A 22,917-nucleotide genomic window follows, 5' to 3' on the forward strand; every position below is an offset into this window, starting at 1 on the left:
ATGTGAGATAGACATACACCATGGGATAGAGTTTATCTGCTGTCTTTGGGGTGTCAGGGGAAAGGGGGCCACATTGAGCAGTAGGAAGAGATGTCAATTACTTCTTATGAGTCATCTCAGAGCAGAACCTCAGGACCAACACACCAACAGGCCTTGAGGGCCCTTCAGATGACATGGGAGGCAGGAAACTGCCTCAGATTTAGTCTTTACCCAACAAAGTGTGAAGGCAGAAGTTGGGGGTGGGATGCAGCTGAGCCAACAGCCCTCCCTATGCTCCGTCTAGGGTGGTCATCCCATGGAAGCTGGAGGTGGAGACTGAAAGCAGAAGGGTATGGAAGGGGGCAAAGTCCCCTTTCTGGGAAGGGCAGGTCCAAGGTTTGGAACCAAAGACAGGGTTCTCTCCAAAAGAGGCTTCGACCGGGGCCTCAGACCAATTCTCCCATAGAGACTAAAGCAACAGGCAACTTTCTCACAGAGACTGAGGTAACAAAGTTGTCTTAGAGGGGCCTATCAAAGGCAGGCAGACCAGCATTCAAATGCTATCCAAGTCCCAGAGGGCCCACCAACCCCCACCTGTCTTGAATGTCAGCCCCTTTAATATCCAGCTGCATTCTGTCCCCTCTACTTCTTCCAATGTGTACTCCTTGTGCCCAACCCACCATTCCATGTGGCTTCTCACTAATCCAAGCACCCTGCCAACCCCACTGCAGCCCTGGTCTGTGTTTTCACTGCCCCTTGACACAGACACCTCATGAGTTATACCTTCCTCCCACACCACCTGAGTTAACAGGACACGGTCTCCCCAAGTGTCGGGCCCTCTGTGGCCCACACTGGACATGACGCTAAAACAACAGCAAGGCCACATGATGTTCCCAGGCATCCCCTCCCTCCCACTTCCTGACTTGAGCCTCTTACCTTCATGGTTGGGGGTGCAGTGAGAGGAGGGGACAGTGGCCGATCTGGGAGGGTCACATCTGAGCTGTTGGCCAGCTCCTGCTTCCTGCAAAGAGACCAAAGAACACAGAAGCTGTGAGCAAGGGCTGTCTTGAGCCTTCTTCCCTCTGCAATCTAAGAGGGGCTGAGCCTGAAGACATAGCGAATAATACAGAAAAGTGAAGATGACTGCATTTCTTCACTGAGATGTACTAACATCGAAAGCAGTACTGTGGCAAGGGCAGGCCCTGGTCCATCAGGACATGTCCTCAGGTGCATGCCAGAATCTCCAAGGATGGACTCCAAGAATCTGCTTTACACAGCTTCCCACATTGTTCTGATTGTACCCAAAGTCTCAGAACTGCCACTTCCAAAAGATACAGGATAGGACTAGAGTCAGAGGGAGACAGGGAAAGGGATCATCGTGGAGAATTCATTTTCCCATGGGCACCTGTGTCCATTTGGAAAGCTGCTCACAAACACACACATGCACATTCACGCACACACATACAAACACGCCTGCACACATACACATGCATACGCACACACACACCCTGGCCACAGAGCCAACCTTGGGAGGACAGGGATACCTGCTATAGAAGCTGCAGGTAAAATTTACTTTAGTCTATGTGGGGTAGGACCAGTTTGGGGCAGCAAAACAGAGTTGGGTCACCATGGAAACACTGCTCTCACACACTCCCCACTTCCCATCTGGCCCTTGCTGGTGACCAAGGAGAGCTTGTTTGCTGTCCCATCACCAGGCAGACTGCTTAGGTTGAGAGAAACCTCCACAGCGAGTTATACAACAGGGCCATCTGGGCAGAGGTGGGGGATTCCCCCAGTGCGCCAGGGACTGTGATGTGCCCTGGCAGGGAGGAATGGAAAGGCAAGACAATAATCCTGAAATGCCAACTGAACCCTTAAAGCCCCCAGCTTCACAAGAAGCACCCAACAGGCAGCCATGTCTGTGTTAAATGACTGAGACCCACCATTCTCCATTAGAGAGAACACTCTGAATCTCTTCCCAGCCAGGAGTAGTGACAGCCCCAATCCAGGCTGCTTCGTGAAGGAAACCCACACTCCCTAGGATCATACTCCCCAAATTCCCACGGAGAAATCCCAGCCCTGGAGCCCAAATACAGTCTCACACTGGCTCCCCAAGACCACGGGCCAGGACAGTCTCACACTTCCTGAGAAACCTGGCTGGGGACAGGGCCATACTGTCTATCACAGAGCCCCTTGTTTCACTTGCAGCCAGCCACCCGCTCTATCCTCTAAGCAGCCAGACAGGGGGGCTGGTGAACATCTGGTTTAGCTCAGGATTCACATGACTCCACTAACCTCAACCCTGGCCAGCTCCCTTTCTCTCCCCATCTGCCTGCGTCCTTGGTAACAGGACTTAAGTGGAAGAGGTCGCCTTCCTCCTGGTCCAGACTGTTATTGGCCCAAAAACCAGAGAAGACAAGATTCTGCAATGCGAGTTCCCATGTACATGTGTGTGTGCGCACACACACACACACACACACACACACACACACACACACACACACACACACACGGAAGAGCTTTGATTGCCTCTCAACACAGCTACCAGCCTCACTTTCCATATATCAGCTCAATTGTAGCAACTGCTCTGCCCTCACCTGCTTCCCAATGAAGCTGACCCAGCCAGCAGGGCACAGCCTCTGCCCTCTGCCCTCTGCCCTCTGCCCTCTCCCTCTGCCACTCATCCCTCTTTCAAGCAGCCGCTGCCTCCCTTGATGGTCCTGCCCCCCTGAGAGCCAGAAAGGGGAAAAGGGAAGGTTAATCAAGGGTGACAAATAGATACCCAAGACAAAGATAAGGGTGACTCCCTTGGGAGCTGGGAGGATGGCAGAGAATGCAGAAGAGGCAAATCCCCTGTGAGAGAACACAGGCTGCTCTGAGAACTTCCAGCCATGCCTTGGAAAATAGATGACTTCAAGTACACCTTTAATAGAGGCACACGCACCATCCCTCTTGGCACACTCTTGGCTCCGTCCCTTCCTCCAATTTAAGAGCTAAATGTCTAGTGTCAGTTAAACTGTGTCCTCCAACAAAAGGGTATGTTGACCTCTCAATCTGCAGCTCATATGAATAGGGCCTTATATGAAAACAGAGTCTCTGCAGATGCAATCGAGTTAAGATGAGGCCGTGAGCTAGGCCTTAAACATGCTCCGTACCCATGTAAGAGGAGAAGGCAGCTGTAAGGTTACAGTGCCACGTCACCACCATGGCATGATGGACTTAGATGGGGCAGTGCTTTGCCTGCAGGTGGAGGAATGCTAAGGATTGCACCAACCACCAGGAACTAGAAGACATAAGGACTCTCCATCAAGCAGGTGTGTTTCTACTGACACTTGGAGTCCCAACTTCCAGGACTGAGAAAAGAAATGTCTGTTGCCTCTAGCCAGTTCTAACACTTGGTAAGAGCAGCCCTGGGAAAGTAATGACACCACCCAAGTTCTCACCTCTACCCTTGCCCTTGAGATTGAAAGACCAGAATGAAGAAGGTGAAATCCCAAATTCTACCACAATCCCACCCCTTACCCTGATCAGCTGAGGCTGACCTTGTCCTGCCCCAGCCCTCATGACAATGACATTTACATGTGAGCTATTGCCACCCCCAGGCCAGACCTAGCCACCAGCTGGCACAAAGATAAGATAAGGTGAGAGCCCCACATGCCACGCGCACAGTTCCTGCTCTTTCTCTCTCACTCAGCAAACACATCACGCATGAGTAGGTGAAATTGATGTGATTCTATCCAGGGATAACCTTGGCCACTCTCGTTTGTTATAAGCAAAAGGTTAATCATTAGCACAAGTAACAAGTTTCTTGTGATCCACTGTGTCACGATTCTGAGATTGAAAACTGCCCCTCCCACTGACCCAGACAAACATGAACATATGCTGTGAGGACACAGGGCCCCATATTTATCCAGGGGCTCTTGGAAACACATAAGGGAAGGTGCTGATAGGGACAGGTGGCGGAGAGGAGAAGGGAAGAGGAAGATGGAGAGAAGGCAGAGGGGAGGAGGAAAATTCTATTCTCAGCTGAAACAGAGAGGCACGAAGGCGCTAAATGGGCAGGTCACCCCGGGGCTTTCTGGAGGCACTTCCCACTCAGCATCTCCACAGCTGCACAGCCAAATGGACTAAAGCTCACCACTCTGAGACTGGCTCCTAGAAGCATAGGAGATCCCAGGGCAGAGGGGAGGGTTCAGGGTGGCCAGAAGAGGCCCCCCGGCTGGCTTTAGCAAACTCCAGCCTAGGCAGAGAAGAACAGAGAGTCCTTGAGCAGAAGTGGATTCACCTAGGTAAAGTGGGGAGGCCCTTGGGAAGTCCCTAAGATGGCACTTCAGCATCCAGGGTCCATGTCGCTACCTCAAAAGGCTGTGACCTGGGCCTCTTGCAAAAGCAGTTGGTCTTTTGCACACTGCTATGCAGAGTCCTATAGTTAGAATCAAGGGACTCCTGGATTCAACTTTGATTCTTCCTGCTACTCCGTCACATGACCTCACCTCTCTGTCTCAGTGCCTTCAACTGCAAACACGGAAGTAGTGACGTTCTGAGGAAGTAAAAGCAATGCTGTGGAATAAAAATATGAAGTTCTGTACAAATTTAGACTAGGGTAGTGACAATATGATTCATAAAATGGTGACCTGGGACCAGCAAGATGGCTCAGTGGGCAAAGCCACAAAAGTCTGATGACCTGGGTTCAAGCTCCAAGCCCCACATGGTAGAAGGAAAGAACTGACTCCCACAAGTTGTCCTCTGAGTTCCAGCCGCACACAGTGGCATGTGGGTACACCACTGCACACGTACACACAAAGAGGTGTGTGCACTGGAGTGTATTTAATAGAAATCCAAAGGTATCAACCAATCAAATAAGACAAAATTGGGATCTAGCCTCCAAGAAGAGAAAGAGAAGCAAGGATCCTGGCTGTTTAAATGTGTTGAAAAACATTTCTATCATCTCAAATAAAGCAACAGTCTTTGCCCCTGGAGATTCGCTCTCAGGATCATAACCACCCACTGGTTAATAATCAACAGCAAGAAAATACCCACCTAGTAACAGATGGCCCTGGGGCCAGGTGCAAGGCCTCCCCCTGGCAAAGTTCTCACAAACCTTCATCTCTCACCACCCCAGCTCCCCAGCCACCCCATAGGCACTTATACCTGCTTTCCAAATTAGCCAAGCTAGAGGAATGTAGACAGCTGTATGCTTTGACTAGCTTCTCGAGAAAATGAAACAAAAAGGATGTAAAACATGTGTTACAGAAGCAAAAAGAAGAAATGACCCAAATGTCCCAGTCAATGAGTGATGGACCAAATGCAATATTGTTGCCGGGCGTTGCTGGTGCACACCTTTAATCCCAGCACTCAGGAGGCAGAGGCAGGCAGATCTCGGGGAGTTTGAGACCAGCCTGGTCTACAAAGTGCGTTCCAGGACAGCCAGGACTACACAGAGAAATCCTGTTTCAGAAAAAAAAAATGGAATACTGTTTCACCATAAACAGGAATGATGCATGGATATATACTGTGATATGGATCAACCCTGAAAACACAATGCTAAGTGAAAACAGCCAGTCAAAGAGGGGACACATACTAGATCAGTGGTTCTCAGCCTATGGGTCACAACCCCTTTGGGCCAAACAGCCCTTTCACAGGGGTCACCTAAGAATATCAGAAAACACAGATATTTACATTACAATTCGTAACAGTAACAAAATGTATGGTTGGGGGTCTCCACAACATGTTGAACTGTATTAAAAAGACGCAGTGTTAGGAAGGTTGAGAACCACTGCACTAGATGACTCCCTTTCCATGAGAAGTCAAGAACTGGCAAACCCAAAGCCAAGATGTAGATAAGCTGCTAAGATATTGAAGGAGGAGGGCAAAGGGACCACACAGCTAATGAGTGGTTCAAATGTTCTAGAACGAGACTGCCATAATGACTGTACAACCCTGTGAGTGTACTGAAGCTGAGAGAACTCCACCCGCTTTCAAAGGATGAGTTTCACAATATATTAATTATATCTCAATTTTTGAAAAAGGAACACCAAGAGGGGACTGGAGGTTCCTGGTGCTTAACTTCCTCCCCATCTGCCTTTGGGTCTGCTAGGCCCCAAGTGATGAGTGTGTCCTTGCTTTTCGGCAGAGGTGGTGAACACATATCGTGCTGAGTGGAGCCTCCTTGCTACTGCCAGCAGCAGAAGGACCCTTACTGCCCCACTGCCAGCATTCTTAGGCACCTGCAGCTCGGTCGTGCATTAGAACTATCAGAGTACTAACTTTTCACATGTCCCGCCCTACAGAGCCAACTAGACCAGAAACAATGGCCTAAAAGCTAGAACAAAATCAAATGCTCCAAGAGAGCTCAGCCTAAGAAACAGACAGGGAATGGAGGGGTGGCTAAGAAGCCAGGTCTGGTCCTGGTAAATGGCACCCTCCACTTCTTGGTGTCTTCGCTCTCTCCTCTGCAGAGCAGATACAAGGGTGAGCTTACTCTTGACTCCTGTTCCCTCTACAGGAATAGACTTCATGGAAGCAGAGAACCATGTGGTCACTGGACAGGCTGGGCAGAGTACAGACAGTGGGGACTAGTCAGCAGAGGCTGAGGGTTCGTGACTGAAGAAGTCTGCCAGAAGCTGGGCATGGTGGTGCACAACTTTTATCCCAACATTTAGGAGACAAAGGCAGGTGGATCTCTGAGTTCAAGGCCAGCCTGGACAAGGTTCAGGATAGTCAGGGCTACACAAAGAAATTTTGCCTCAAAGAACAAGGGGAGGAAGAAGAAGAAGAAGAAGAAGAAGAAGAAGAAGAAGAAGAAGAAGAAGAAGAAGAAGAAGAAGAAGAAGAAGAAGAAGAAGAAGCTGGGCTTCTTACAAAGACCCAAGACTCAGCAGCATGCTCACACGGCCCTCATTCCAGCACCCAGATACGCTGGGCTGTCATCATGGATGAGAAGCAAAGTCTTCAAAAGTCCATGCTTTCTAACTGTACAAGTGAGAGAGCCAAGCTCCAGTCCTGAGGGAGGGAGGCAGTTCAAGAGCACTGGTGTGAACTTGACTCCCAGCATCAGCACTGACTAGCTATGAGGTCAGTTTATTTCCCCTCTCTGTCAGCTTCCTCATCTGAAGTGGTGCTAGTCTCCCTACCCTAACATTTTGAAAAGGGCTTGGAAAGCCCTCAACACAGTGCCTGGGTGTACACAGCAGAAACATAATAGATGACTGCCATTGTCCCAACTGTAAGAAGTAAGTCTGATGGAGAAGAAGCAGGAAGCCAGTCAAAGAGCAGAGGTGGACAGAGGGAGGAACAGATATAAAATCTGGGTAACTTGGATGTAGGAGTTCCCTAGTCCAGGAGGCTGGATGTGAGAGTCCCGTTCCTACCCTGGTGGAAGACAGAGAAAGGGGCACAGATACAACCAGCGTGCACAGGGGCCAGGATAGTTACATCCACCCTGCCATGCTGGAGCCAATGTGGAAAGAGGGAAGGACCCCTGAAGAACTAACAGTGCGAAAAAGGCAATGGCAGGAGATCCCAGGCATGAGAGGGTATGGTGGAGGAAGCCCCCATGATAAAACCTACAGGACAGAACAGATATTGCTCACATACTGACACCCAGCAGAGTTGACCTAGGTATTCCATCTCATTCTCATGTATAATCTAAAGTCGCCACAGAGATTCAAAGCACAATGCTGGACCTTTGGTGATTTGAATCTCTCCCAAACGGTAACCAACCCCAGCCCAATTCAGTCCTGTGGTTCATGGGTACAGAGACCAGCAGCACCAGGAAGAAATCCAGGAGATGCCATCCGGTGGCTTAATTATATAGTCAGAGAATAACAGAGATGTCTCCCTCCTCTTCTTCTAAGAGAAAGAAGTCAGCTCAAGCTGAGCATGCCAGAAAAGAGCAGCCACAACTCCAGAAAATATGCCAGGAAGCACTACACATTTATTGACAGATATTTACAAAGCACCTACTGAATAGCAGGGCCTCAGGTAAAGAAAAAGAAGAGGGAGCTAATGGAGTTCCCAGGTTCCCATAAGGTGTGGACAAACGGCAGGGGCCCAGAGAAAGAGGCCCAGGGTTGCACGGGAGATAGTTAGGATTGCTAGGCATAGACTCTACTAAAAGCCACACTCAAGTAGCAAGAAACATCTGCATCTGAGTACCTGGGGAAGCCGGCTCAAGGCTAGATGGCTGCAGTATCTCGTTTTTTTAGATGTGTTGGTTACAGATGGCTCTGCCCTTCCCTGAAGAACCTTGAAGCCCTAAACTGGGACAAGGGTAAGAGAAAGAGCAGCCAGAAGGCACAAGATACAACAGGACCAATGATCCATGGAGAGCCAGCTGTGAACCCCCCATCATCCCCAGTGGGGTACCCACGTAGGCAAACCATCACTCTCTGAGAAGGTAAGCCACTGCTGAACAAGCAGCTCTGAGGGCTGACCAAAGAAAGCACTGAGGCTCACACATTAACAGGCCTCAAGTCACAACCTGGAAATGAGAGAGGTGGGCTTTACACCCCAGTTCTCTGACACCAATTCCACTGCTCTATCCCCTCACCAGGAGAAATGCATCTCAGCCTGGCCAGTATGCCACTGCAGGGGCGGGAGGGGGCGGAGGAGGGGGGACACTAGCATGTGCCCTCTCCAGCCCTCTAAACTTGGGTTTTGGCAATCAAGGCAGGCTGCCTCTGCATAGTCAGGATGTCTGGGTGATTTTCTAGTATCCAAGATGATCCAGACAGAAATGAAAAGCACAAACCATCCTGGTGGCACTCTACACGAGGTCCAGGGGAAACGGAGCCTGGGGGGGGGGATAAGCTAAGGTATCAGAGAGGAAGTGACAGCTATCCTCCAAAGGCTGACACCAGCAATCCACAAGGGCTTCTCATTAACTACTCACCAATATCCTTTGGAAGCAATGTTATTAGCTCCATTGTGCTGATGGGGAAACTAAGGCTCAGAAATGTTAAGTAACTTGCCCATGGTCATATTACTGAAAGTATCAGAGCAAGCCTTGAACTAGGGTAGTCTGGCTCCAGAGACCATGACCTTAACCACCACCAGCAAAGGGGGGACTTCCATGTCACTCTACTTCCCTGCATGGGGTGCATGCCACCCTGCAAGCTCCCGAGATGGTGTGGGACAGTCTGCATTGCAACACTCCTTTTACAGGAACCTATTCAGAGCAGGCCACGATGATTGCCCTTTTATGGTAATGGCTCAAAGTTGCCTTCAAGAGCATTAACGCAAAACCGGAGCCAGTGAAAGGAAAACTTTAAATAACGTGACAGGAGCTGGGAAGGACAGCAGAGTAGGGGAGCACGGGCACTAAGCAACCTTAACTCTACCTGGCTGGTCTCCAAAGCGGGGTCTGGGTGCTGACTGCCTCCAAGAAGTGAATTTCAGGGCAGCAGAGAGAAGGCTGAAGGCAGAGAGAGGAAGGAAATGGGAGGAGCAGACTGCTCATGGCCAAGGGAAAGAAAGCAACTGATTCCTAAGACATTAAAGGGCAAAGCTAAGAAGGCCTGGCTGCTGAAGGCAGAGGAGGAGACAGTTAAGTAGCAAAAGATCCAGTTTTCAGAAATACGTATGATGGCTGCTTTGACCATGATGCAAACAGGAAAGAACTAAGTTGAGTTTGCAAAAGGCAGGTGATAAGGCAATTGCTTCAGACACGGTGGGATGAGGAAAGCACTGAACCCTAACCAGAAGCAGATTCTAGAAGCACAGAGGTAGAGAAGGGGACCATGAGAGGAGAGGAGGCCCTGGGAGGTCCGGTAGGGCTATAAAAGCAGAGGTGAAGAAGAGGTCAAGTACCAAGGAGGGCATAGCAGGCAAGTCACCTGCTAGACCAGAGCTCCATTTCCCCAGCACTAAGACATCCCTACCTAGCTGCACCTGTGCCCTGCAGCCCTGGCCACATCATTTGCAAACTGCCAACGGAGCAGCTTTCCTCACGTGGTCAGCGCCACTGTTTGCCACTACCTGGCCTCAGCTGAGAACTACGTCACGGTCCGAGCAAAGGCAGCCAGCTCACAAGGTCACAGACAGCCTCAGACTCAAACACAAAAGCACAAAGTCACAAAGACACAGGATATCAGCATTTTTTTTTCCTAGCTGGCAAGCATTTCTTAACCTGGATGGCAAGGTTGTGAGTGTTCATTTTCTGATTCACTCAATTTGAGTGTATGACATTTATCACAATGAAGCATCACTTGTAAATGGTGATAAGTATGTTCCTTCACTTCCGTTAGGAACTAGAGACAGAGATATCTTGAGCTCAGACTTCTGTAATGGACATGTCAGACTGACCACAGGCATTTATCTCACTTCTTCCAAACACCCCCCCCCCAACATAAGTGAGGAAAAGGTCTGAAGTGCTAAAACAAATCTAACAATGTAACAGAAGAGGAAGATCTGGCCTATGAAATAAAAGGCGCTCAGACAGTGGACAATGCGTGCAAGATGAAAACGTGTAGCTGAGAAAGATGCAACTGACAAGCCGGTGCTTCTCCCCAGAGAAGCCGGGGAAGGCACCAGGTCCTGCGCCTGAGATGTAGAACCAAAAGACGAGGGTGAGAAAGACTGACAGATACTAGAAAGGCTGAGCCTGTGGAGCCCTCCCCCAGTCACTTCCCCACTAGCCCGATGATGCCCCCCCAATGCCTACCACCATGGGAAAGTGAGTGATCATTGAGAAAAAGACAGCATCTAGGTGTCTCTAATGTGTAGATGGGCTTGCTAACAACCACTATCACCCCCACTACTTTGCAGGAAGTTCAGAGGCAGCGAGCCAACTTCCCCCACTAAGCTTCACTTCCTAGTATCTCACTCTTGGACACAGAGATAAAGGCAAGGATGACCCCAGGAAATCTCTAACATGGTACCAAAATAAAACAAGAGGAACCTTAAGAAAACAAACAATGGGAGGAAGCAAGGGGTTCTTCAAAAAACCACCAGCAATTAATATCCTCGGAGAGGTAAGACAAGATTTTGTATCCGTGAAAAAAAAATGTTATAAAAATAGAACGGTCAGAGCACAAGAAAAGGGGTCTTGGAGTCAATAAAAATAATGGGGGGCTGAGACTGTAGTTTAGTGCTGGAACATTTGCCTAGCCCTAGCATATGTGAGGGTGAGAGAGAATAAGGAAGAGAGAATGGAAATACCAGAAGACCTAATATTTGACTAATGAGTTCCAGAGAGAGAGAGATAATAATGATAATAATAGTAAAAGGCCTGGGAACAGTAGCCAGGCTTGATCTCCTGGTGAGGTGCATCTCCTGATAATGATGCCCTTGAATGCCCTTTACTTAAACCGTCCTAGTTATTCCGTTTTGACCAAGACAATGGAACTGAAATACTATTACTTAACTTCCATGGCTGAGCCACAGGAATGCTCGAAGCTTCTACCTTGATCTCTAGGAACATTTACTCTAGGGAAAGAAAGCCAGCACATGAAGACCGACTTCTGAGACTGCTATGCTGTGCCACTCCACATGGTGAGGTTGTATGGAGACAGACACGCAGCTAATTCCCAGATGTTCCCAAAATCCTCGTCCCTGGCATAAGAAGAAACTACCTTGGACATTTCAGGTCCAGCAGATGCCTCAGGGTGAGAACCTGGGAGCTGAGCCAGAGCCAAAGCCTCTAACATATGGAGTATCCCAATCACCTCCAATATCTGAGCCAGAAAAATGAGGTCCCAGATATAGTGAAAGTAGACTGGCAGTTGGGTGGCACATGCCTATAGTCTCAGCATTTAGGAGGCAGAGACAGGTGGATCTCTGAGTTCAAGGCCAGCCTGGTCTACAGAGTGAGTTCCAGGATGGCCAGGGCTACACAGAGAAACTCTGTCTCAAAAAAATAAAGAAAGAAAAAAGAAAAAAAAAAGAACGTAGAGACTGGCACCAGCATGCATCTTCAATGTGTCCTAGCTGAATCCCCAGTCCACAGAAAATAAGCCCTGTAAAATGATTATTCTACCACAATAGAAGAAAATCATCAGCGAAACAAAGCAAGAACACTTTCCAGGGCTGAGGGTCCTGAGCCTCTCAATCCAAATGCCCAGGACAATGAATGACATAAGATCTACCCAAAGACTCAGTACATGTGGATAAATTCAATGGCTCCAGGGAATAAATATCTATACAGAAGAATATGAATATATGTAATCAGACTTTGCAATAACAACCCTAGAATGTAAAGATGTAGAACTTTTTGAAATAATTTGAATATAAAATTTTATATCCAGGCTAACTATCAACCAAATAAGTGAGCAGAATAATGATAGTCTAAGATATCTTTTCTGGAACAAGAGCTCTGAAAACTTTACACTCTTTCTTTGGAGGCTATTATTGAAAAAGCAATGATCCATTCAAGGACAGAAGGTTCTAGAAATAAGGTCCCTTGCTGAAAAAACAAATGTAGAGTATCTAGTAGGTGCAAGCTTTTAAAGGGGAAAACTATTAAAAGAATTATAATTGAATAAATCACAATAATAAATAAGGCACATGGAAAATCTTGTTACTTTGGAAACCGGGAAACATGAATTAATCCTTAATTCTAGGAAAAATAAAAAGTTACCCATAAAAGGAAATTCAATTGTAGTTTGTTCCGTGGTATGTTAACAATATTTAGACTGCCATAATAAATAAACAGACTATTGAATGGGCCAAAAGATGGGTGTCCTGGGAGAATACACTGTGTGTTGAGGGGTCTGTGTCTCGACCACACCATCTCTTCTGTCCACACTAAAGCCATCTCCCAAATGACAACAGATTAGGGGTTTCCACCATTGGTGGAAACTAAGTAACGGTCATGTGGTGATGACTCCACCCTTCAGGATGAACACGTCTGGTCTAGTCCACAGACAAGTTATTCCTCAGCTGTGAGGCTGTTGCTGATTAGGGGGACAGACACTTAAGCTGTTTCCCAGTCCTGAGGCAGAACATGAGGCCCATGCTCAAGTCTTCCTTTCTTTGCGTGTGGCCATGGTACATCACTGGAAAATAAATATCGAGACTGAGGGACTCCACCTGTGGCCAATCAACCAAGCACTGAAAACGCAGCCCACAGTGACCAGGGCTGCCACCTCAGCTTAATAACACGCTCAGAGCCACCACCACCACCAGTCAAATCCAGGCACAGCAAAGCTCTTCCTCCTCCCAGCACCGACCTCTTCCTTTCTAGTGAAGGAACCATGAGAGCCTACAGGTGCAGCAGATCTTGCCATGCCATGGCTAGAGGGTTAAGGAAAAGGCTTGGCAGACCAGACCATCCCTGGATAAGCATAACTCAAGATAATAAGCCAAAAAACACACCAGGGGCCCCTGCCTTGCCCTTAGCTGGTCTGTCATGGGGCTCCCACCCACTGTCTGCCCCCAGCACGATGCTGGTACTGAATGAAATGGAAACAAACAAACAAGAAGCTCCCAGATCTGGGCAGCTAGGGGACTAAGTTGAATTTAACCTTCACTGAAAATGGTCTGCCCACTACCACTGCCTCAGACAAGCTCAACTCTCTGCTCAACAGTATGAGGCAGCGCTCACCTGATTCCCTGTCAGTGTGAACTGTTATTAACCTCAAGTTTCTCCTTAGCTTTCTCCTCTCCATAGCTAACTGCAGAGATAACAGGAGTAACCTCCCTATCCCCCATAAGCTACCATCTACCTACTGTGCTGTGTTAAATGCTTTGAGCATACTATTTCATTTGATCTTTTCAAGTCTGTAGCATAGAAAGAAAATTATTCTCCCATTTAATAGAGGAAACCAAGGTTCACAGAGGCTAACTGCCACAGTAAATAGGTGGCAGATCTGGGACTTGAAAGGACAGTAGAGGATGGGGTTTGGTGACTCCCCTCTGCCCTGGTCTGCTGGAGCCCAGGGGTCACTCATTAACCCCTCTGTTGGGAGAAGGGTAGCTCAATACCTTGGGGACACTTTCCTAGACAAACCCCAGGTCCAAAGGAAAGGACCTTCGATGAAAATCACCTTTTTCCTTTTCTTTTTTTCTTCCTTTTTTTGAAACAAGGTCTTACTATATAGTCTAGACTGGCCTGGAACACACAGAGATCTACCTGCAGAGGCAGGTAGATCTATGAAGCTAGGACGAATTAAAGAAACATGTGCCTGGGATGTGAAAAATAAATTAATAAAAAAATTAAACAAAAAAAGAAACATGTACTATCATGCCCAATATCTCATTTTAAGAGAATATTCTTTTTTTAATTACTTCATTAGTATGTCTATGTGAGTGTCTTGCTTGCATGGATGTGTGAGCACTATGTGGGTGCCTGGAGCCTACAGATGTAAGAAGACACAGATGTTTGTGACCTGCCCTGTGGGTGCTGGAAATCAAACCTGGGTCCTCTACAAGAGCAACAAGTGCTCAACCACTGAGTCAACTTAACAGCATGAGAATGGTGCCTTTTCATTACACGTCTTTTCAAGCCTATAACCCCTGCACTTCACCTAGGAAGAAGACAACGCCTGGAAGATTGTGAGTTTGAGCCCAGACTGAGCTGCATTGTGAGACTGGTCCCAAAAGCACAAGGGTGGAGGTTGTAGCTTGTAGTAGAAAAGTGGTTCTACTGGGGGTCGAACATCCCTTTCACAGGGATCACATATCAGATATTTACATTACGATTCATAACAGTAGCAAAATTATAGTTATGAAGTCGTAATAAAAATAATTTTATGGTTGGGGGTCACCACAATATGAGGAACTGTATTAAAGAGTCACAGCATTGGGAAGGTTGAGAACCACTGAGGTAGAACATTATTTGCCCCATAGGGTAAGGCCCTGGTGGCTATCATTCTATTTCTGATCTTTACATTTTGTTTTACTCTTTTGACCTTTATTTGTTGGAGGAGGGGGCAGACATGCGCCATGGTGCACGTAGGAGAAAGAGGCCACCTTGTGAGAGAAAGAGGCCACCTTTCATTCATCATGTGAGCTCCTGAACACAAACACAGCTCCTCAGGTTGGATAGCAAGCATCTTTACCTGCTAGGCCATCTTGCCAGCCCCCTGATCTATCTTCACATTTCCACTGTAAATATTAATGCATACTCATAAGGAAAGTTTTTTTCAGAGAATCCAGGGGCATATAATAAAGTAGCTTAGGTGGGGGTAGGGGCCCTGCCACATCTGTTTTCTGTTTTTCTGAAGTGACATGTCAAACTACAGAGTCAGGCCCCAGAGAGCAGACCCAGCACCTGCCACAGGGAATCTGGGCTGAGGAAAGACTGCCATTTGGGGCCTTTCTGCTGAATCATTTCTAGCTGCCCTAGTCACTTAAGTGACAAGATGATACATCAATGTCAATAACGCTGAAGGGTCTGCCCTAGAGGCAGGGTTCTTCTCCCCCAGGGGCACTGAAGGCAGCCTCAGCGGGCAGTTGGAACCACTGAGAATGAAGGATCCTGCCTAGGGCCTCTGTCTCCCCCTCCCAGATCCACTTTGTGCCCCAGTTTGCAAGACTAAATGATGACAGGAAGAGGCCACTCCTGGAACAGCCAAAAAGTTATCCAAGCAAACAAGCTTAATCCCCTAATCAAGGAACTCAGTGCAGGCACAGGAGGGACTCACAGAGCCTCGTCCCATAGAGAAGCTGGCCACAGCTTCAGGACTCAGAGGGCACATGGCCTGAGCTGGCCTCTGGCATACACCAGTTCAGCCCCACAAATCACCTGGCTCCTTGGAACATCTGGAGACTATTTGTGGAAAGAAGAGCTCCTGGATGAGTGCGCCAGGGGAAGGCATGAAGAAGCCTTCCAGGCAGATCCTTCCAGAATTGGGTCTATTTACATACCAGGCTGGGGTACTCAGAGCAGGGACTGCCTCACTACCTCCTTGTGGTTTCCAGAATGCATTCCTACTCTACAGGCCCTCAAAAAAAAAAAAAAAACCTATTTGCATATTACCTAGGCACATCCTCTCGTCCACTTTTTAAATTTTTTACTATTTTATGTGTATGGGTATTTTTGCCTGCATGTATAAGAGCAATGTGGATGCCTGATGTGTGGTTGGCAGAAGGCATCAGATCCCCTGAAATTAGTGTTACAGACAGTTATGATCTGTGAAATGAGTGCTAGGAATCAAACCTACCTCCCCTGGAGCAGCAACCAATCTTCATAACCACTGAGCCATCTCTCCAGCCTCCTCCCATCCTACAATACCTAACACAGGGCAAATGTATGGAGTTGTTAAGGACTAGTGGGAAGAAAAGTCTGCACATATTCAGTAAGACTGTGTGTGGTGTGTGTGTGTGTGTGTGTGTGTGTGTGTGTGTGTGTGTTTGAATCTCTATGGTCAGTTGAATTCAGGAATGTGGCCCCTGTGAAAACGGAGGGTCAAAGCCATAACAAATTGCAGTGACTGTGTCCATGTGTTTACTACGATCACCTCCTCTGCCCAAGGCAGCTCTGTGAGGCTGATCAGGACTAAGCATGAAGTTTCCTCTCATCTAGGGAGCAGTTGGCTGAGGCACAGCAGAGGCTGAATGCCAGATAAAACGAGTGCACCTTGTCAGTGGAGGAACTGCACCTTGAAATTCAGAACTCTAAACGGAACCACCTGCGTATGCTGGCTGGAAGGGAAGAGGTGAGGGGAGGAAGGGGAGAAGGGATGGAAGGGCCATGCAACTCCTGAGCTCTGTGTCCCCCTCCCCATACCCTCTCCCTGTTCTCTCAGCCCACAGCAAAACAGAGACTACATTACACTTGGTGCCTTCTACTCACTCGTAGCCAAAAGAAAGTACTTCTTACTTGCAATTCAAACTAGAAGCTTCCATGGATGGCACCCCGTGCTCCTTAGACCTACAGGCACACACACACCTCAACAGTGCTGAACAATCAATTCCTGACTGGCTCAGGAAAGGTCTCATCCCTTCTCCCTGGGGACAGGAATTAAGCAGAGGCTGCATCTGACAGGATGCCCCTGTCCACCGAGGCCAACGAGTGATCATGGCATCCTATCCAGTTCTTTCTGTGTCTCAGGGACTGGCTGAAGTCTCCAACCTCCTGTGCTCTTCCTGGTTCTCTCTCTGGACCAGAGGGTGATTAAGGAGCCAAGGTAAATGACTACTCACCCACCTATCAGAGCATTGGAGACCAGGGTGACAAGGACCCCAGCCACATGGAAGCCACCTGGATTGTATGCCACTTAACCTACAGCAGCGGGAAAAGGGACAACTACTGCCCAAAGATCAAAGTCAAGCACTGAAGTGAAACACCTTTATCTTGCTCTGAACTACAGATGGGACAGATAAATAAGATTCATAAAAAACATGTTTGTTTTGGAGATTTATGGAACACGGGAGAGAGAAGGAGGAGAAAATCAGAACAGAGAACAGAAAGGAGAGAATTGTAGGAAGGGTGGAAAGAGGAGGAATCGACAGAAGATTCTGGAAGATGCCCATAACGTCTTCAGACCACCCAAAAGGCTATTTATCGGGCCCTTCAAGAGTTGAGAATTTGAAAGGATGAAAGGAGGAGAGAATGAAGGTTAGACAATGAAAGGTCATCTGCCTAACACACACAAGAGCCTGGTTCACACCTAGCACCATAAAAAGGAGGGAGAAGGGGCTGGAGAGGTGGCTCAGGGGTTAAGAGCACAGGCTGCTCTTCCAGAGGACCTGGGTTCCACTGCCATTACCCACATGGTGGCTCACAACCATCTGAAACTACAGTCCCAAGGGATCCAGCATCCTCATCTGGCCTCCTCAGGCACCAGTCACACACATGGTACACAGACATATATGCAGACAAAACATATACATAAAAGAAAATGATTTACATTTCCTGATAAGGAAAGAAAGAAATTGTTCAGCTTTTGAATATCCAGCCCCAAGGTCACCCCACAGTCTCCCACAGAAGACAGGCTATCAAAGACTGCTCCTAGGCCCTCCTCTCCACTACCAAGGACACCACTGAAAACAGGCTGAGAGTATAGGCACAAAGAGCATCAAAGTTCACATTCCCTTCTCCTAGAACAAATCTAGCATTTGTCCCATGGAATAAAGCGCCCACTATGTGCCAGCACTGGACTGTCCTCTGGGGGCATGACATAAATAGGTCATGCTGGAGCCTCTGCTTCCCTCCCAATGAGCCTTTGATATCACTTAGCCAACACCACCTCCTAGACTGCTCCCATCTCTCTACCTATCACCACTGTCATGTTGTCATCTCTCACCCGAGCAACAGTAGCCATACCCTAACCGAACTCCATTCCTTGTGCCCCAACCCAAGCCATTCTCCAAGAAGGAAAGACACAATGTTCCTTCCTAAAGGAAAAGCTGATGGCATCCTCTATGTGGATGGCCACACTTAAAACAAAAACACAAAGAGAAAATAATAAGAATTGGCAAGGACGTGCAGACAAACACGAGCACATACAAGGTTGAAGGAATATGAAATGGTACATCCTCTTTGGAAACTAGTTTGGCAGCTCCTCCAAAGTTAAACATAGAGTTACCATGTGACCCAGCAGTTCCATGCCAAAAGAATTGAAAACAGGTGTTCAAACAAACAAAAAAAAAAAAAGCGTGCCCATGAATGTTCATAGCAACACTATAAACAGCGGCTAAAATGTGGGAACAACCCAAACGTGCGCGCATGGGTAGATGAATAAACAAAAATGTGGTATAGCCACACAACGGGCTATTATTCAGCCTTTAACAGGACAGATAGTAGCAATACAGGTCACGGCCTGGTGAACCGCGAAAATGTTACACTAAGTGAAAGAAGCCGACCACAGAAGACCACAAATCATACAATTTACATTTACTACAAGATGCCTGGACCAGGCAAAGCCATTGAGTCAGGAAGCAGAAAGGCACTGCCAGGGGCGGGAGAGAGGAGGGAGGGGGGTGCCTGGTAGGAGAAGGATGGCTGTTTCGATGATGAGCTCTAGAGGAGGGAGGTGATAGTTTTAAACACCTAGATTCTAGAATAAACAGAACCACAGCAATGTCTATCAATAGACATTTAAAGTGGTACATTGTATGTGGCGCTAACTTTACCAGGACAGAGAGTGAACGCTTGCCTGGCATCCCAGCACTCAAGATGCTGAGGGAGGAGGACGTCGAGTTCAAGGCCTGCCTGGTCATGTGTTGAATTCAAGACTAACATAAGCTACACAGCAAGACCCTAAACTCAAAAGACTAAAGGGAGAGAAGTAAAAGGGAAGCCGATTGGCTTTCCCCCTCCAATGGCTCCCTCCATCCTTAGAATCAAAGTCAACCCTGAGGCTCACAGTGCCCCCATTCTGCTTCACCTCCCATCCCTCCTGCCTGCTCGCCTCACCCAGCCGGGCTGAATGAACGCTCCTCCAGCTGGCCATTCCGACAGTCACATCAGTCCATAGCATATGCTTCTCTCCTTCCCACAGCCACCATTCTCCAGATTTTGTCTACCTATGTGGTGTTCACCTCTGATGCAATGTCCCTTCCTTGAGATGTCACACAGGGGTGTCTATTTTGGGACCAGGTGTTCTCTACTGCTGCTGTCTCCCCCAGCCCTTGTAATGACCAGTTCTATGCCTGTCTCTTAAGTTGGACTACTAAGCACGGAGTAGTCTGTCTCATGTCCTCTGGGTCCTCAGCATATGGTATCTTTCAGTATCAAGCCAAGGAGAAGGGCCAGGGAGGAGAATCCTTCACTATAAGGACTTAGAGACCAGGTGCATTGCAGAAGGCAGGGGAGGGAGGGAATGAGCCAGGCCAGGGCATGGCTGGCTGGGCCAGGTCAGCAGGGATGGCTTATAACTTTGTGTGCATGAGTGTGTCACACACACACACACACACACACACACACACACACACACACACACACACACACACACATACACACACACACGCACGCACGCACGCACAGGTGTGATAAAAATAAATATAGAACAGTCAGCAAAAGCCATGTTCGCCATTTTAAAATATACTCAGTGCCATAAAGAGTGATGTGGCTCAGTCCTAATAGATACATTTACAAAGCACTCCCACACCTAGGGCTCAGGCAACATTGAAGTAGAGGGGGTGGAAAGATTGCAAAAGCCAGAGTAACAAATAGGGAGTTTACTGTAAGAGTATGTCTCCTAGAAAAGCTGTACCCATCAAATCTCACCAACACGGCTGCCTAAACATGACCTGAACAAGGAGGGCACCACTAGACATGCTAACATGGAAAGGAGAAGCTCACAAGGCCTCACTCAACCCTAGGCAAAGACCTGCAGGCAAATAAGGAATGCTGGCAGTGGACAAAGTCTTCTGTAGGGAGACACTGTAGCCCCGCCTCCTAGAAGCCCCTACAGGTGTGCCTGGCCATGCCCATGAGGGCGTGGTCAGGGGAGGTCGAAGATGATGGGGGGGGCAATTCTTGAGGGGCCGAGGACATGTGGAGACCCTTTCTCTCTGGCCTCACTATCTTGCTACCTCTGGGCACGCTCTGGCTTGCGTTTGGCTGGTGTTTATCTGAATAAAGAAATCTTAGCCTTACGGACTACGGATTGTCCTCCGTGCACACTATAGTCTTCCCATGGAAGAGCACACCAACTGTTTGTCTGATAGCAAATGGTCAGCTCTGAATATACATACAAGTAATATTACACAGGCTGAGCAGGTTATATTTAGGAATATATGTATATACATAGTCATACACGTATGAAATAACAGTTAATAAAAAAACAAGGCCATGAAAAAAATAATAAAAAATAAAATAAAGAAAAACAAAGCCATGAATTTGAAAGACAGCAAGGAGGGGCATATAGAAGGGTCGAGGGAGGAAAAGGATAGAAGTGACGTAACTATATTATACTCTCAAAAATAAAATAAATGTTTAAATGTTAAATGAGTATATTTTTTAAATGATTATGGTGCTGCACAGCCAAGCATCAGTAATGTCTAATTCCAGAACTGCCTACCCACCATCCTGAAAGGAAGCTGGTCTGCTGATATGTGAATAACTAATATACTGTGCGGTTCAAATCCAAAAATTATTAGAAAATGTACTTTGTCTTATCTTTTCACTACTATTTTATGTGTATGCATGTATGTCTGTGTAACACATTCCCATGAAAGCCCAAAGAGGGTGTCAGGTACCCTGGAACTGGAGTTATAGGCAGTTGTGAGCCACCATGTGGGTACTGGGAACCAAACCCAGGTCCTCTAGAAGGACAGCCAGTGGTCTTAACCACTGAGCCATCTCTCTAAGCCCCTACTTAGCCTTATCTTTGCTCCAATCTATCCAGTTCCTAGTTGCCCCCGAAGTGATTTTTTTTACACACCCATTTGAAGATTCTTTATGCAAATACTACAGAGAGTAACCCCTTTGTAACTAGGGAGGGTGATTCTGGTTCCCTCCAGAATTACCCCAACCACCCACTGAAACCTCACATACCAAAATCTGAGAATATGCTCAAGTCCTTTCTTCGGAATGTCACAGTACTTCCTTCTGTAAAACCTACGTAATCCTTCCCCAAACTCTAAATCATCTCTCAGTGACTCTTCATGCCTAAAATAATAGCAATGCTATGAAAACAGCATCGCACTGTCTCATTTAGAGAATGCTCTGCGAATGTTTAGCACAAGAACAATTTCTTTTCAAATAGTTCCCATCAAGTTTGGTAGAGCCCTTGAGGACAGACCCTGAGGATGCCGAGGACCAACTATACAAGTCAGCACAGACACAAAGTCTTGTTTCCCCATTTTTTCTCACACAAAAGCATGCATCTGCTACATTCTAGTCTGCACCTCACTTTCATTATGTAAAGTTTTGGGGGAACCATTTGATCGTCATCCAAACTGCTTCTCCATTCTTTAAGTGCAGGAGTGTCTGCGGCGTCATGTGAAATGACCAATGTGATCAGTTCCCTCTAGACAGGCATTTGCCTGTTTCCAGTATTCTACTACCACAAATAATACTCAAATAATACCAGTCAATGAGCTAACATACCACATTCTGAGAAACTCCCAAGGCGGTTCACTGTGTAAAAGGGAATACATATGATTTCACCTTTGGGTGTGCGTGCAGGTTTGGGGGGTGGGTGGGTGTGTGCACGTGTCTTTACAATCCACATGCAGGTAGAGGTCAGAGGACAACCTCAGCTATCATCCTCAAGAGCTGCCCTTTGAAACAGGTCTCTCATTGGACTGCAGCTCATCAATTAGGCTAACTGGCTGCCCACTGAGCCCCAGGGGTCCTCCTGTCTCTACCCCCACAGCACTGAGATTACCAGCATGCAGCACCATGTCTGGCTTTTTATGCCAGTTCTGAGGAATGAACTCAGGTCACCCAGCTGTTGAGCCATCCCCTTGGTCTCTCTGAAAGGACTCTTATCACTACACAACCAACACTCTGGCCCCCAGAACAAGCACCCTCCCCATACTGGCTTAGAGATAAACATAGAATCTTGTCCAATCACAACTTCCTCCTTAGAGTTTGTCTAGCTGGGGCTGTTGAAAAGTAGCTTTCTTTCCTCTCTAGAGGTCAAGAAGCTAGAAAATTTTTTGCTCATGGTGAACAACTGGGACAGATGACCCAGGAGGATAAATCCAATCCAAAGACAGACACACCAAGTCAAAATATGGAGAGGGATGATGCAGATGGCCCTGGAACCAGCTGTGCCTGAAGCCGAGTCCTTCCACAAATGGGAATGCCTGCCAGAAACCTGCTCTGTTTGGCTAACTAGGCTTTCTGTCTCCCAAGTGGCCTTATTAGTGCACTGTGTAGAAAGGAGAATCCCAATTTGGTTATAATTGGAGAAATGGATGAAGATGCAGATGTGACTCTACGGAGGCTGGGTGAGCAGACAGCAAAAGAAAACACAGCATTGATGAGCAGTGGACGCTGCTGAGTCTCTGTCCCCAAGCTGGGGTTACATGTTTTCTAAGTTTTCTGCAAGAAACATGGATCTTAAAATATATTACAATTGCCAGGCGTTGGTGGCGCAC

At 47.5% G+C, this 22,917-nt stretch overlaps 1 protein-coding gene across 5 annotated transcripts in view; it reads right to left on the reverse strand.

The window, feature by feature from the left end:
• Window positions 1-22,917, reverse strand: part of Rap1gap2 (RAP1 GTPase activating protein 2) — a 182,639-nt gene that overhangs the window by 99,123 nt on the left and 60,599 nt on the right. For all 5 annotated transcript variants that reach the window (XR_003487282.2, XM_035447791.1, XM_027426789.2 and 2 more), the window contains one exon: window positions 916-1,000. Coding sequence is in view for 4 of the 5 variants with exons in the window: in XM_035447791.1 (XP_035303682.1) it covers window positions 916-1,000 (85 nt within the window). In the remaining variant the exon portion in view is untranslated. The remainder of the gene's footprint in view (window positions 1-915; window positions 1,001-22,917) is intronic.

Source organism: Cricetulus griseus, chromosome 7, assembly GCF_003668045.3.
Source record: "Cricetulus griseus strain 17A/GY chromosome 7, alternate assembly CriGri-PICRH-1.0, whole genome shotgun sequence".
Taxonomy (NCBI): Eukaryota; Metazoa; Chordata; class Mammalia; order Rodentia; family Cricetidae; genus Cricetulus; species Cricetulus griseus.